General features: G+C 48.8%; 1 protein-coding gene across 1 annotated transcript in view; it reads right to left on the minus strand.

The window, feature by feature from the left end:
* Positions 1-338: 338 nt before the first annotated feature.
* The window catches only part of LOC119381939 (solute carrier organic anion transporter family member 4A1-like), a 74,051-nt gene continuing 60,143 nt past the window's right edge, over positions 339-14,246 (minus strand). The window contains exons 13-18 of the mRNA XM_037649688.2: positions 12,664-12,753; positions 11,323-11,518; positions 8,711-8,858; positions 4,838-5,043; positions 3,356-3,420; positions 339-753 (exon numbers count right to left, since the gene is read on the minus strand). Coding sequence (XP_037505616.2) covers positions 503-753; positions 3,356-3,420; positions 4,838-5,043; positions 8,711-8,858; positions 11,323-11,518; positions 12,664-12,753 — 956 coding nt within the window. The 3' untranslated portion in view covers positions 339-502. The remainder of the gene's footprint in view (positions 754-3,355; positions 3,421-4,837; positions 5,044-8,710; positions 8,859-11,322; positions 11,519-12,663; positions 12,754-14,246) is intronic.

The raw sequence follows: 14,246 nt of genomic DNA on the forward strand, positions 1-14,246 counted from the left end.
GATGATGATGATGCCGCTACAGGTTTAAAGATGACCCACGTGACCATGGAAAGTATATCCGCTTGCACCTCCAAATTGGGGGGGGGGGGGGCGCTGCCGAACTACTTACATCAGCTCCAAGGCTACAGTTACAGCGTTGCAAAAGGAAAGTCCGTGTGTCGAAACGTCGGCTCCAGCGACGCCCCGTGTTCACGAATTTTACGTTACATCAGCATGGAAGTTGTGATTTCATATACGCGCTTTACGCACTGGGCATTATTATTTATTGCAATAGTACAGTTCCATAATTGAGGCCACTGCAAAACGGAGAGCTATGCCACGGAGCGGCCGTGGCTATGCCCTTCAATCTCTAAGCACAAACTGGTGCGCGATCACGTCGCACGCTGTCTCCTTGCAACGGTTGCGTGTGCAATAACGCTCTGCGTACGAAAGCAGCGCTACACGGGAGAAGACTCGGTGCTTCCCCGGCGACCTCGTAGCAGCCTAGCCGTGATAGCCTCGGTCAGTTCCTGCGCAACGCGCGGCTTTTCTTGGCCATGGCGCGCTGGCGGGTGTGGCGTCGGTGGGACACGAGGGACGCGTAGTAGCACATCATGTTAATGGAGAGAGTGACAGCCAGCGCGTAGAAGAGGCCGCGGGACATCCCTTCGTTCTCGTACACGATGCAGTTGCCGCTTTTGCCACACGACTGATGCCAGGACAAGCACGTTTGGTCCAGTATGCCACCGAAGATCACTGGTGCCGGGATGGACCCTGTAAGAAGAACAGATAGGTCTGGTAAACCTTCTAGTCATGCTCCGCACCACCAGACTCGCGCAGTACCACCACGGAATGCATCTTGTAATCAGATCAAGAGAAATCGGACACACCACTGATATTTCTCATACGTATATGCCTTTTATTACGCAGCCCCGCGTGGCGTGGCGTCGCTTCAGCGGTTACGTCAGGCACTATTTGTAAGCGAATAAGGCCGAAATCAGTTTTGCTCGTAACTTAAGCTAGCAAGTAAAACCGATTCGGTCTAGCAGTGGATGCATTAAAATTGGCTGCAGCCACGATCCTTTCTGTTCCACGAAACACTGTACTCGAGAAGGCAAGGGGCTATAGCGCTTCTAGTAGGCAGCCATCTAATGCCAAGGACTAGCGGATATGGAGGAAAGGATGAAGCAAAACCATCATATTACCTCAGCCTGTTCTTTTCGTGCGCTTGCCACCCATGCCCCGTTATTACGGCTTACTCCGGACGCCAAATTAATTCGTGAGTGGCGTCCAGAGTAAGCGTGTGTGATCTGAACATGTTTACGGTACTAGCAGGTTCTCTTACAGGAAATAGCATGCAGACACATGCTGGAAAAGGGAGAGCACTGTCACCACGAGAGCAGCATTTTGGGCTTGTTGGTGATCCATGACATCAAAGAAATTGCCCGTTGAAAACACGGACCGTCCGTGTTTTCAACGGGCAATTTGTTTGATGTCACAGACACCATCTCCTCCCACATTTGTACATCCTTACGAATTAGCTCACCTTTAAGCAACAGTTCGTGGCCGAATGTGTTAGAGATGCTTGACCTGTAGATTGCGTAAATAATCGGACGTATTCGCGCGAAAGCGTACGTAAAAGAAATGCAGACAAGTGAACAGAACAAGGGATACCTCTAGAAGAAGTAAATTAAAGCGAATCTCTATGATCTAGGCTGCCAGACATGCTACAGACGCGCTTGTCCGTACACTCTCTTGTGAATGGGTCTACTTATTAAGGCGGGAGCCTTATACGGGTTATGAGTAAATGTAAAAAGAAATCCGTTGTCTGGCTGAGTGAGCAGGAATGATGCCGAAAGGAGGGACCGATCCCTGAGGTTGGGCACACCTGGTGCGTTGAAGAAAGCTTCAATGAGATGGGGGTGGGAGGCGGATAGGTTATTTAGTGGGGTAAGGGTACGCGAAGCGATTAGAAGTGATATGTGATATTTAGTGCATAGTGTGAAGCAAATGTGAATCTAGTTGCGTGAGATGTGTTATCTCCGTAACTTGCGTCCGTGACTTCCGCAAAACTTCAACCTATTTTGTAGTAGTGGCGAAATCTATAGGCTACTGATAGCGAACAAGTAATAAGGAGTAACAAGACAATAGAATGAACGTCAAAGTGTCTCGTGAGAGCATTGGCTTTCGCATGGGCTGTCTTTGGCGCTAGCTAAAGGCAGTAAAATTTTACGCTAACTACAGTTCCGAAGGGCCCACCCTTACCTTTAAGAGGTTATAGTAACGGATGCACAAAGCTGTCCGTTCCTTACCCTTCCGTATGATTGGGGAGGCGCTTTCTCATATATGCCAAATATTGGGACTGCTTGGAGTAGTTTTGTGCACGCGCTTTGTGGGAATATGCGGGCATTCATTCCTGCAGAACAGCAAGCCGGCGACTCGAACATAAACGTCCTCAGTACAAAATATAGCAAGGCAAATATGCTGAGCTATATGAACAACAGAAACAATGTTGCTTGCCTTTTTCCTGGTTAGTATTTTGAAAATGCTAAATCACTCAATTTCACGTGGTTTCCCCGCAGTCCTAGAAATTGTTTTCCGAGATTTGCGAGCCACTTCGATAATCGTTTAAGATGTCGGCTGCAATATAACGACTACACACGTGGGCTTGAATTGAAGGGTTCCTGGAAAGGATTCTTTTTTTCATTTAGATAAGCAGTTAGACTACACCTTGAGTAAATCATTCGCACCATAATTTAAAACCAACGTATTCGGCCACGCAAGCTATGGGCGACTTAAGGTCGCCCTTCTCCCAAACATTTATTTTTATTTATTTATTTATTTTTTTTTTTATTTTTTCAAATTCGCTCGGGGCTCCTTACGCAATGCTCCGCCAGTAGGTCGTAGATCGCGAAGGACGCGCTCAACGTTAGTTGATCCCCGCATGTTCTCCAGAACAAACGCTTCGGTCGCATGAGTGACGTCAAAAAATAAAATAAAATAAAACAATGCTACGTTCCAAAACCGGGGCGGCTGAAATCTCGGTGCTGCGATTCACTGTGTTCTGTAGCGATGCGCATGTTTGAAACACTAATATATTATGCACTTGACGCAGAGTGCTTGAAACGGTCTCTTAGTGATCCTCGAAACCTACGCCACTGACTCAACGAGTTTGCAAAAGATCGTAAATACCGCTTAAGGGTCCCTTCATGTACTTGTACAGACCCGGAAATCCTTGAACAAGAAATGTCTCTGGAGCAAACGTTGCAGGTCCAGTAGTGGAAATGTTGGCTCCAGCGACATTCCCCTATATCTCTTCAAGCCTCAATTTACTCCTGAGCTTGCGCCTTCTCTGTACAGAGGCAGGCATACTCACCCACAAGGCGTCCGATGACCTGCCTGATGCCGAGCGCCAGCGACCGCTGAGCGGGCTTTACGCACCTGCGTAAGTGCAAATGGAGAATGCATCGCCTCTAAGTGGAACTTTGTCAGCCTACTTAGAACAAAATACGTTCAGCCAGTTTCATGCCGTGAAAACCGCCGGACAGCGAAGCTGTAAGCGCACGAGCGTATGTGAGTGGCACGCGCGAGATCACGTGGTATTGTAAATGTCGTGAATCCGTCGCTAGATTTCAAATATGCGCGCTTACACTTGATTGGGTAACGCGAGATCGCGCGACCTGCCGTCTCAGGGAATGTCGTTTTAGGGAATGCCTCGTGTCACGTGATTTGCACCGGTGCGGCCGGAATCTTGCCAAGTGCGCGCTTCCTGTTAGAGCTGTGCACGGGCCGTATTTCCGAGCCCGAGCCCGCCCGGGCCCGCTGACTTTGTCGAAGGCCCACCCGAGCCCGACGGAGTGCGAACTTCCTGTTACCTACACTACCCTCTCATGCACCTAGGTGAGAGGGCCCCAGTTTATTACAATTAAGGTAAGCATGCAATTAATGTAATTGATAAAAGTTTGCACTGCTTTTCCGGTAGTTTGTAATGAAAGTCATCATCATCATCGTTTCATTTTATTGATTTATTAATTTCCATTCTCCGGTCACGCGACCTCCTTCACGCCAACTACTACTACTACTACTACTACTACTACTACTACTACTACTACTACTACTACTACTGTAATGAGGGAGAGAAAGAAGAAGACTTTCCGCGTCTATTATTGCTGTGCGCGCGATCTACCTTCGTGTTCTGCCGGTGCTACCTCAACTGTTTAAGACGTCGCTGTCTCCTAATAAATCGTCGTACGGCATCTGGTGCTGGGTTATCTTAATACTCGCCCCCCCCCCCCCCCCCGAAAGCTTTCTGCACCTAACGTGGTTTTGCTCGGCTCACCTTTGACCCAGTGACGATGTCTTTGATGACGTCATTATGCGACGTCATAGCAATTACATAGTAACGTCAGTAATTTTTGCGATTTGTGAAGGCATGATGACGTCATATGATGCCGTCATCGCGTGAGAAGGTTTTGCATTACTCGTGTTGTGACGCTCAATTTTTGCGTTTGATGAGGCATCCAAGTCTTTCGCCTTAGAAGCCTTATCACGCTTGCGTACGTACAGAACAGATGCCAACACGACTGGCTACTGTTACCTAATGTATTTACAATGGCCCTGAAGGCCCTCGTGCGAGGGCGTTCCATAAGTGCTCGCCCGGCAAACGGCAGGCGCTTGTTCGTCAGCGCTCGTCCACGTCGTCCGTTTATTCGCGCTTTACCCTCGTTCATTATGAAATTCCAATGAGCCCGAACAACCACCCTTCGCAGTATCTCTGCTTACTGAAGCCACAATGCCAAAGCACGAGCACGTAATGTTTTTTGGCTAAGTTGCAGGTTCCATCTGTCAAAGAGTGTACCTGATTGATGCCGCCGTGGACGGAGCAGCGTTGAGGAAGCACGCGCTGAGCGACAGGAAGACGCCAGCCAGGAACGGGAAGAGCAGAGCGCAGTCGGTTGGGCATCGCGAACGCGTCGCTTGCACGGCCTCCAGAAGCAGCCGGTCGGAGCTGACACCGGGAACTTCGCTCATCGTGCCGTTGATGCACGTGCAGCCGCTGTACATCTGCATAAGCGTGCGCATCGAGAAGACGACCATTCCACTCCTAAAAATGCTTTGCTAGCGCTATCCACGGTCATGTTCCTTGGTATTGTTAGCTTTGCTGCAATTACTGTTAATCCCAGTTACAGTTATACGTTTTAAAAGCGGAGCTTTATTTGTGAAATTTGCCACGTTTATTGACTGATTGTGGATGCCACTGTCTGACCGAACAGGTTCCACGTTCAAAAATAATTGCAGCAGATGCAATGCGTTCATGCGTAACTTACTTTATGCCGCTTAGAGATGATCAAGTTACCTGCGGGTAAGCACTTGTCTTACGTTTACCGCTGACTTTTGCTTCCCGTTTCTTAAAGGGGCCCTTCAGCACTTTTTCAGCATGATCAGAAAACGGTGCCGATCGGTAGTCGATGCTCCCGAGGGCGTGTGAGCGAAACATTATAGCGCGACACGCGTCCTGAAATTTACGATAAATTCTCAAAGTCGGCTAGAAATCGCTCGCTCTTCTCTAGGCAAATGACGCCATAAACCCAAATGACCGCGTCATAAACCCAAAGTCCACGGCCATTGGCTGATTTGACCATCGTGGGCTGCATAGTCACCACGGCCGCCGTGGGATGCCGCCGCGTGCCCGTGCACGCACTCGCTATCACACTGAAATTAAGCCACGTGTTTGAATAAAAGAAAAGAAAAAGTGCTCAAGGTGATGACGCGGACTGACGAACAGACGTAGCTTCTTACCTCCTTGCCATTCCTCCCCCTGCGTAGCTTTCAGCGCGCTCGCTCGCGCGAAAGGAGAGAAACGCGCTTAAAGCGTGCGGCAAATCCGTGTAACTCCGCTCGTACATAACGGATTCTAAGTTCTTTGCGGCAGCCGATTCGTGAGGCAATAAGAAAGTTATTTGCTGATTACTTGAAAAAGTGTTGCAGGGCCCCCTTTAAGCTTCGTTTTGTACTTCTTTCCGGTCTACATTTCATTTCCGCTTATAACTCGGCCAATTAAGACCTCGCATCACACGCCTCACAGACGGCAGGCGGAAGTTGCCAATCGCGCCGTGCGCATCTGGCGGTGCTATTCTTGACATTGTCGAATTCTGTCATGTTGTCATATTCCGCCGTTGATCATCACACTCATTGGCCCAGAGGTCTGTTACGGCCTCTATGGTTGGCTTAAAATTCCGCCATTACAAAATTTGACAATATGGCGGAATTTGACAGCGTCCAGAAGAGCACCCCGGGTGTCGCGTCAAAAACGAAGAAGCGAATGAAAAGGAGTCTTGAGTGTCTCATGTCGACTAAGTGCGCTCCTGATGAGTCACTAGACAGGCATTAGACATGCAAAGCCTAATGTCGTTTAACATTAAGTGTACATCAAATAGTCAAATGACCATGTGCATTTAATTTCTGGTGACTGAAGTGTTCAGACTTTCAGATGCCGTTCCTAATGTCAAAACGCGCATCACAAGAAAGAAGTTAAATAGCCTTAATTGCCACCGTAAAATCAGTTTATCACAATAGACAAGTTCGTCTTTCAGAGACTACAGGCAATAAACAATTTGTCTTGCAATGTACACAAATATCGTGTTTCAGTAGAATGCGTAAATATTTTACATTATCGCCCATGCACCGGCGATCGAAGAATTGCTGACGACCGGAGCAAGATTTATTATATTACCTGCCGTATATTTCGAAGTAAGCATTTCCTTATTTTTAAAATGCATGAGTCGATCGCATATGCAAATATGAAGAGATATGATCAAGTGACACTGCGAACACTCGCTCAGGGGCCCGTGTTGCCCATTTGTCCAGTAGAAGTTAACGAAGGAAAGTGGGGATTATCCGCACGGCGTCGCGAAGGATTTTGGGGGGCGGGGAAGAATTGGAACTGTGGACAATGGGTGACGTACAGAAAAAAAAAAAGTTCGTTATTGTTGTGATAAAAATTAGGGACTGTTCTTATGCATGGTTCGTATTCATGGTGCACTTACATATATGTCCAAAACAGAAATTTGTTACGCATCAAAATGACGGTGGACAATATGTTTTTGATGACATTAGAGCGTCAAATGATTGATATGTCAAAAGTCATTAGACTTTCTTTTTGAACTTGTCTCACTATTTCATAAGGGACGGCCTCTATGGTTGGCTTAAAATTCCGCCATTACGAAATTTGACAATATGGCGGAATTTGACAGCGTCCAGAAGAGCACCCCGGGTGTCGCGTCAAAAACGAAGAAGCGAAAGAGCTTCGCTGTATCCCAACAAAGCACGTTAGTTCAGCCGCGTATTTATACCTAGCGTTTGTCCGAAAACTAATGTCACTGAGTTGATTAAAAAAGATGTATTGATCAGATCAGTACAACACAATTAAAGGTTTCAAAATAGGCTCCTCCTGCGACGATGAATTGCTTCTAGTGAGATTTCCAGGCTTCAAAGGCGTCACGCTAGGCCTCCTCCGGAATGTCCCTTAAAGCCTTGGTGCAAGCCTCTGACTTTGTCAACTGTCCCGAAATGATGTCATTGGTATAGTAGTCTTTCAGCGCAGAAAGAAAAGGAAGTCTGGAGGAGTCATGTCACGACTTTAGGACAGCTAGGGAACTCTTGGAACATTTGAATCGACAAGGAAGGTGGTCACGATGGAGGTGGTGTGGACTGGCGCGTTGTCATCCGTGATGGTCGTCGACGGCCGTCCAGGGCGGGCTTCACCGCTGATCTCCTTACGACCTTCTAAAAAGGCCTTATGCCACCGATACACTTGACGTTATGAATAGCAATTATCCCCAAGGGCCTTTATCACAGGAAAAGTTTCCACTCCCGAATTGCCGAGTTTCACACAAAACGTGATAGAAATCCTTTGATCCAACGAGCGCTGCATTGTGGCTTTCACGGGAAACTAAATCGAGTTTCACGGACAAGTCTCTTCTTACTCTCCACATGGTAGCAGACGACAGTGCTACTGCGCATGCGTAGGCTAACTTCCCCCTCCACCAATATCAACCAGTCCAAGCGTGTTGTGAGGCACAGACGCTTTACAATATAATCACTGACATTACTGTTAGGACAAACCCTGTATGTACCTTGAAATAGTCAGCAATGTCGAGATATATTACTAACGGATTGCTGATAAACGAGGATGTCGAAGATACGAAGAGTACTGCCCACACACGCTGAGAAATTCTACACTCTTAAGGCTGCTGGTTTGTCGCGCCCGCAAGCCTATGATAGGTCTCACACCTTCTCGAATGTTATCTGTCAGCCCCATCACTGACTCCTTGCGCTACTCGTAGCGGTGCACATGCATTGCAGACTTTACGCATTCCAAGTGATCGCGCTGTAGTGTTCGATGACGCACGTATAAAGGGGAGACGCTTTTCCGCATTGGATTTAGACGACCTTCGCTCGCGTGCTCGCTACACTCGTGCCTCATTCGTTTTACACTGCTGGGTAAACGTTTGCCGAATAACGAGTTGAATCGTTACTCGCTTGACTGCTGCATTCTTCGCCATTACAACGTATCAGCTAGAGAAAAATACATTGGATCATAAAGAATGAAAATGCAGGGAGAATGGGGAAGCACTGTTGTTTCGCGTTTCCTTCTTTTATATTTTCCGCTACCTTAAGCTGTACTAAATGTCTCTAAGATTGCTCTCGAGCTTATGAGAGAGACATCTACCTTAAGGTCTTTGACCTGAAGATCCCTGTGACAGCCCGCCAAGCAAGGAGACAGGTAGACCACGCCATCAGCGCCGCATATCGGGTTCAAGAGGCTGGCCGTGCAGTTGCAGTCGGCGTTGCAATGCCAACTGAAGCTCGACGTCACTCTGCAACAAAGCGAAATACTTCAGGCGCAAGTAATACTTCATGTATTTAACTGCGCCTAAGTGTAATCAGTGTAAGGAACGCTCATTTCCGAAAATATCGTATCTGCGAAAGAAGACACCTCTCAGGCAGTCCACATGTTCATAGGTTGCAGCACTCAACACCGCGGGCAAAGTGATAGCTATGCTATGAGTTGAAACGTCGGAACGTGTTTCTCAGAATGCTAAATGTATTGACTTTTTTTAGCGTCAATAACATTGCTCAGACCATTCGCCGAGTTATTCTCGCTACACATAACTTGGCTGTCAAGGCTGGGCTACTATTCTGGACACTCAAATCCGCCATATTGTCAAATTGTGCATTTCTCGTCAAAGATAGCAGCCCTCTGGTTAGTAGCCCTCTGGATCTAGGAGATTTCACAAGATGGCGAATTTCACAAGATGGCGTCATTCGACAGTGTCGAAAATAGCAGAACCCGCTCGCGAACCGCTGCTAATTGTACGCGCTCTTGAGTCCGCAGGCGCACGTGACCGACCACCCTGTGCATTTCAACACTACCGAATGACGCTCTCATCCGTGCTTCCGCGGTGATGTACGCAGCGGAAAATAGGGTCCACATACGGCCCCGTTTGTAGAATGGCGTAAGCGCGTGTTGTTGCACTGAACAGGCATGTACTTTTGCTGCAGCGTTGTCTTGAGTTTCCTGCCGTGCGATGCTATTACCATCTAATTTTTGCGAGGCACTCGAATGTCCGAGTTGTCGAGCCTGCTTTCATGCCCATAGGCGTGCACAGGGTTCCCCACAGGATGGAGGGGGAGGGGGTCAAGGAAACCCAATACAGCTATGACAAGCGACACTAAAAATAAATATCCACCATCAACAGATGCGATTCCAACCCAGGCCTTTTGAGGGGAAGCAGGCATTCTAACCCTGCACAACTTTGTCGGAGCAATTTAGAGGAACTTGTTGCTAGGCGAATTGGTGCACTCGTTAAGCAGAAAAGGGATACCTGCGCTACCTGACACACACGTACAAACCAGGACACACAGACAGGCGCAGACTTGGTTGGACAGTCTGCGCCTTCTGTGTGTTGTTATGATCGGACTTCATGGCATTTGGCGCCAGCTGGATCGTCAGAATGTTATGGCGGACCGTCAGCGACTGCTTTCTTCGGACCTCAACGTTCCCCGGAAACGCAACCAGATGCGGGCGGACAACACTGCCACTGTGTCCTGAACCTTCAAGGCTGGCAGTCCCTCTTCAATCGGCCTGGCCACGCCTTGGCTGACTTTGACCGCTTTATGGCCTGAAGATGACCTATTTGCAGTCCAGGCTGCTCAGAGGAAGCAGTCGCTTGTCACTGCTTTGTTCAGGCTTCTGCGAGATGCACACGAACAATTTAGGCCGAGCCGCCGGAGATTAAAGTCTCTAGATTTTAAAAGAAACAGGGATAAATCTATCGCGGGACTTTAAACAGGAGGATGTCTTCATCGGGCACCTGTCTCCACCACTATGACGGTGTCTGTGGACTTTCGTGACCGGCCGGCAGCTGGCCGTCAACATGCACCGGCGGACGCATCGAGGCAAGGAAAGACGTGGCAACTGTCACACACATGACATCGCGGCAGTCTTCAGGGAATATGTGCTACCGAGGTGCAAGGAACGACTGCCAATGTTCAGAAATGTGCATTCCTTTTTTTGTGTGTATTGTGTCTTGTTTCGCCTCCCGGGACCGTCCGACGGCCAGGTGCCCGCTTCTCTCTATTCCGGAGTGCGAAGGAGGCGGTGATTACTTAGTGGGCGGAGATGAAGACAGCGTTTTGATTGGACTGTCCTGGACTTGATTGTTTCCTCCAGCAGGGAATCCTGGGAAGGCCCACGCTTTATAACGCGAGCGTCGGCACACTCCATGCATGCTACCACTCGCTACCAAATCATCATGTAAATAAACGTTCCTGTATCAGCTCCGGCTCCTGATCTCGGACTTCTCCTGAGCCTGCTGCTCCCCGGTCCTATGGGCAGACCCCCGACTACATCAGTTTGTCTGGTTGGTACGTGTGTGTCAGGTAGCGCAGTTATCCCTTTTGGCGGAGCCGCGCGCAACTCTCAAACGACGACACATTGCAATCTACCGATCGCAGCGCCACAGGCGGCTTGACCCTGTTTGGGCTTCACTTTTTGAAGCTCGTTCGAAGCACTACCCTGTTCTAGCACACTCTAGTTCAGCATAATTGAAGTGTAAGGCGCGACGACGACAACGGACAAAAGGGAGACTACGCATACATGGAGCGCGCAAAAAGTCTGAAACAATCGCGTAAGTTTCGAAACATTGTGGCGCGGCCTGTAGCGAATGGTAGTAACATTTTCTATCGGTGAAACTCAGTCGCATCAAACGTAGAGGATTAAGCGCGCTTGTCAATACGGTCGTTCTCGAATGTGCGCTGTGACCACGGCGGCAAACTCACACTTCGCCTACAAAACCATCTGGCGTGGCGTAAATGCCCTGTGGGCAGCTGAACGTGAAGATGAGCACGCCGAACCAGGAGAAGCAGCAGTTGTACATGCACAGGCGCATGATGCCCTCGTAGTCCAAGTTCCAGCGGCTCACTAGCGCTCCACCGATGATGGCGCCGAAACCTCCGCCGACGAGCACGATGGGCCCTGCGGGGAAAGATCAGCTCGAGTTTGCTAGGTTGAGTTATCTCGACATATTCGTTTATCGGCGCAGAAGATGGCAAGTTCACTGCGACCGAATCGATGATTTACGATGCGTTGCGGTCACGTTAGTTTATTAGTGCATTCTTGGCGTAATTGTAGGTAAGCCTATGTTTAATTTCTATTATATTAGCCCTGGATACACGCATCTGGCGTACCACGCACTAACAAATGGCGCGTGAGCTGCGCTAACGGTCGCTACTATTTTTTTGAAAAATGCCGGTATTACCCACTGTGCACACTTAAAGGGACCATGAGCCACCCCTCGGGCTTGAGAAAACATCTTGCGAATAGCACATACTGCTATGAACATCTCAGACAAATCTGCAGTTGTGCGCGGCAGGCAGAGCTTGAAAGCGGAACGCAAAGTTGGCATTTTCGCAGGCGCCCTTTTTTCATACAGAAACCCGTCCTCGCTGGCTTCGGAGCCTCCGGCGCCCAGTGTTTGACGTCGAACAAGAGATAACATGCCATTGGCCAATAACCGACATATACCAAGTGCGGCGTTTGGATCAGATGCGATTCTTCCCACGGGGTGCCGCGACGTGCCGGCGCCGAGCTCCACAGTCGGCAGCGAGCATGATAGTAAGCCACACTCGCACACAAATAACGGGAGCGAGCGACCGAGTTTCATCGCGCGCGCTCACGGTCATGATGCGCCCTGACGTAAATTCTTTCCCCCGTGCCATCCCTCCCTGCTTACCTCCCAGCGCGCTCCGGACTGCGAACTCGTGAAACGGAAGGCAACACGTCAACAACGGGCTGTCGCCACTACTCAGGGCAGCAGAGGGCCGCCGGCGCCTGGCCCCCGCTTCGCGAGCTGGCAAAGCTGAGTCTTCGGCACGGCGACGTCTATACGCGCGAGTCTATATGATTGACTGGCGAGATCACGTGATGTCGTGAATCCACGGCTAGATTGGAAATACGCGATCACGCGACCTGACGGCTCAGCCAATGGCACGTACCCGCTAGGAGCTTTCTGCCGGCGCAGACTGCGACTACTACTACACTATATACTGCACAGTCTAGCCTAAGACGGTTTCGATGTCAAAACGTGTAAAAACGACATCCTTGAGTGAGCCACTACTTACCGACCATGTAGGCAATCCTGGCAGACGGCAGACCCAGCTGCGACTCGAAGAACTTCGTCAACATTGCGGTAAGGCCCGTGCTGAACATTTCTGCGACAAAAAATAGTTTCAACGCAGACATTTCTCCTTTTTGCAACCCCGTGCCGACGTCCATGGGTTCGTTGAATGGCAGTGCATCTACAATCAAACAGAACACGCGAGAGAGGTTCGCATATTTTGTTGCACTATCTTGGAGATCGGCATCATAGAGCGATGTGTAGTCGACGCTGAAGGCGCTATATACACCAGCGCAGAGAAACTCTAGGATTCAATTCACAAGGCCTGTTGTACGTAAGCGTTCATTCTCACTGGCCAACCGCATTCGCTGATGATATAGGCCCCGCATCAGTATTGGCTGAAATTTTGTCTTACGAAAAATTCCATGTTCTCTTTGCGAATACGGGTCAATACAATAAGACAAAACCGAAACGCATTCGTACTGATGAGATCCGTAATTTAGCCACTTCGTTTTTGCCAACACGGTTTGTGGTTGAGAGCATTTTATCCAACATTGCTCGAAATTGAGACGTCACCACGCACTTTTTGCAGAATGCCGGTGCTCCCGTCGCTTTCGTGTTCTTCGTGAGAACTTTTAATTAAACGATAACAGAGAAATAGAGGCGAAATCTTGTACACGTTTGAATGAGTGAATGAATGAACTAGTTAATTATTTAATGATAAATTGATTTCGATATGTTTACGGAACGTTCCCAAAAAATCTTAGCAACGCCGCTCGTTCTGGGCTCATAGAAGTGAATACAAACAGCATTGCAACTCAGGTTAACAGGTAATGTAATTTGCAAGTACAGATTCTAATATACTATTAGCGCGAAATTAATAAATTTGTTAATACATTGATAAATTATTTAGGTTTGTCTGTTGGCTATGGGCTTGTATTTCAAACTTAGTTTTCCAATCACGTGATCAGTCAGAAGAAAGCCGTTCGACGACGAACACATCCAGGCGGTTTCTCAACAAGCGCTCGAGCTGAAACAAAATGCTCGAAAGTCGAACAAGGACTGTTACAAGACTTCCTCCCTGGTTTGGCTATACTGAGGTTTGGTTGATGCTGAGATTGCTATTCGAACGGAGAAGACGGGACTGCAAAACTCGAGGCACTTTTGCGACCGATCTCAAGTGGCCCACTCACGGCTGAACGAAAATGAGCCGCAGAGAAACAGGAAGGGCACGTTGGTCAGGAGCCGGCGTATCGCCTTGGGCATGTCGGTGATGCGTTGGCCGAACTCGCTCGTCGGCATCATGCTGATGACCGAGACGGCCGTTTGGTCATTTCTCTTTTCGGCACGCTGCCGCGTCGTAGCCTGGAACGTGAGAGCACATCACGTCAACGACTGGGAGCGAGATGCTTGAATAGAGGATACAACTTCCAGCCCGAAATTCGCAACGCATTTGATAGTAAGTGGATCTCCTCATCAGTAGGCCGCATTCAGTTATGATATGGTAGAAAGCTGTGCGAGTTAGAATGATTGATACCCCCCCCCCCCCCCCCCCCTCTCCAATCATGGCGTACACGTTTGTGAACA

Source organism: Rhipicephalus sanguineus, chromosome 2 (genome assembly GCF_013339695.2).
Source record: "Rhipicephalus sanguineus isolate Rsan-2018 chromosome 2, BIME_Rsan_1.4, whole genome shotgun sequence".
NCBI lineage: Eukaryota > Metazoa > Arthropoda > Arachnida > Ixodida > Ixodidae > Rhipicephalus > Rhipicephalus sanguineus.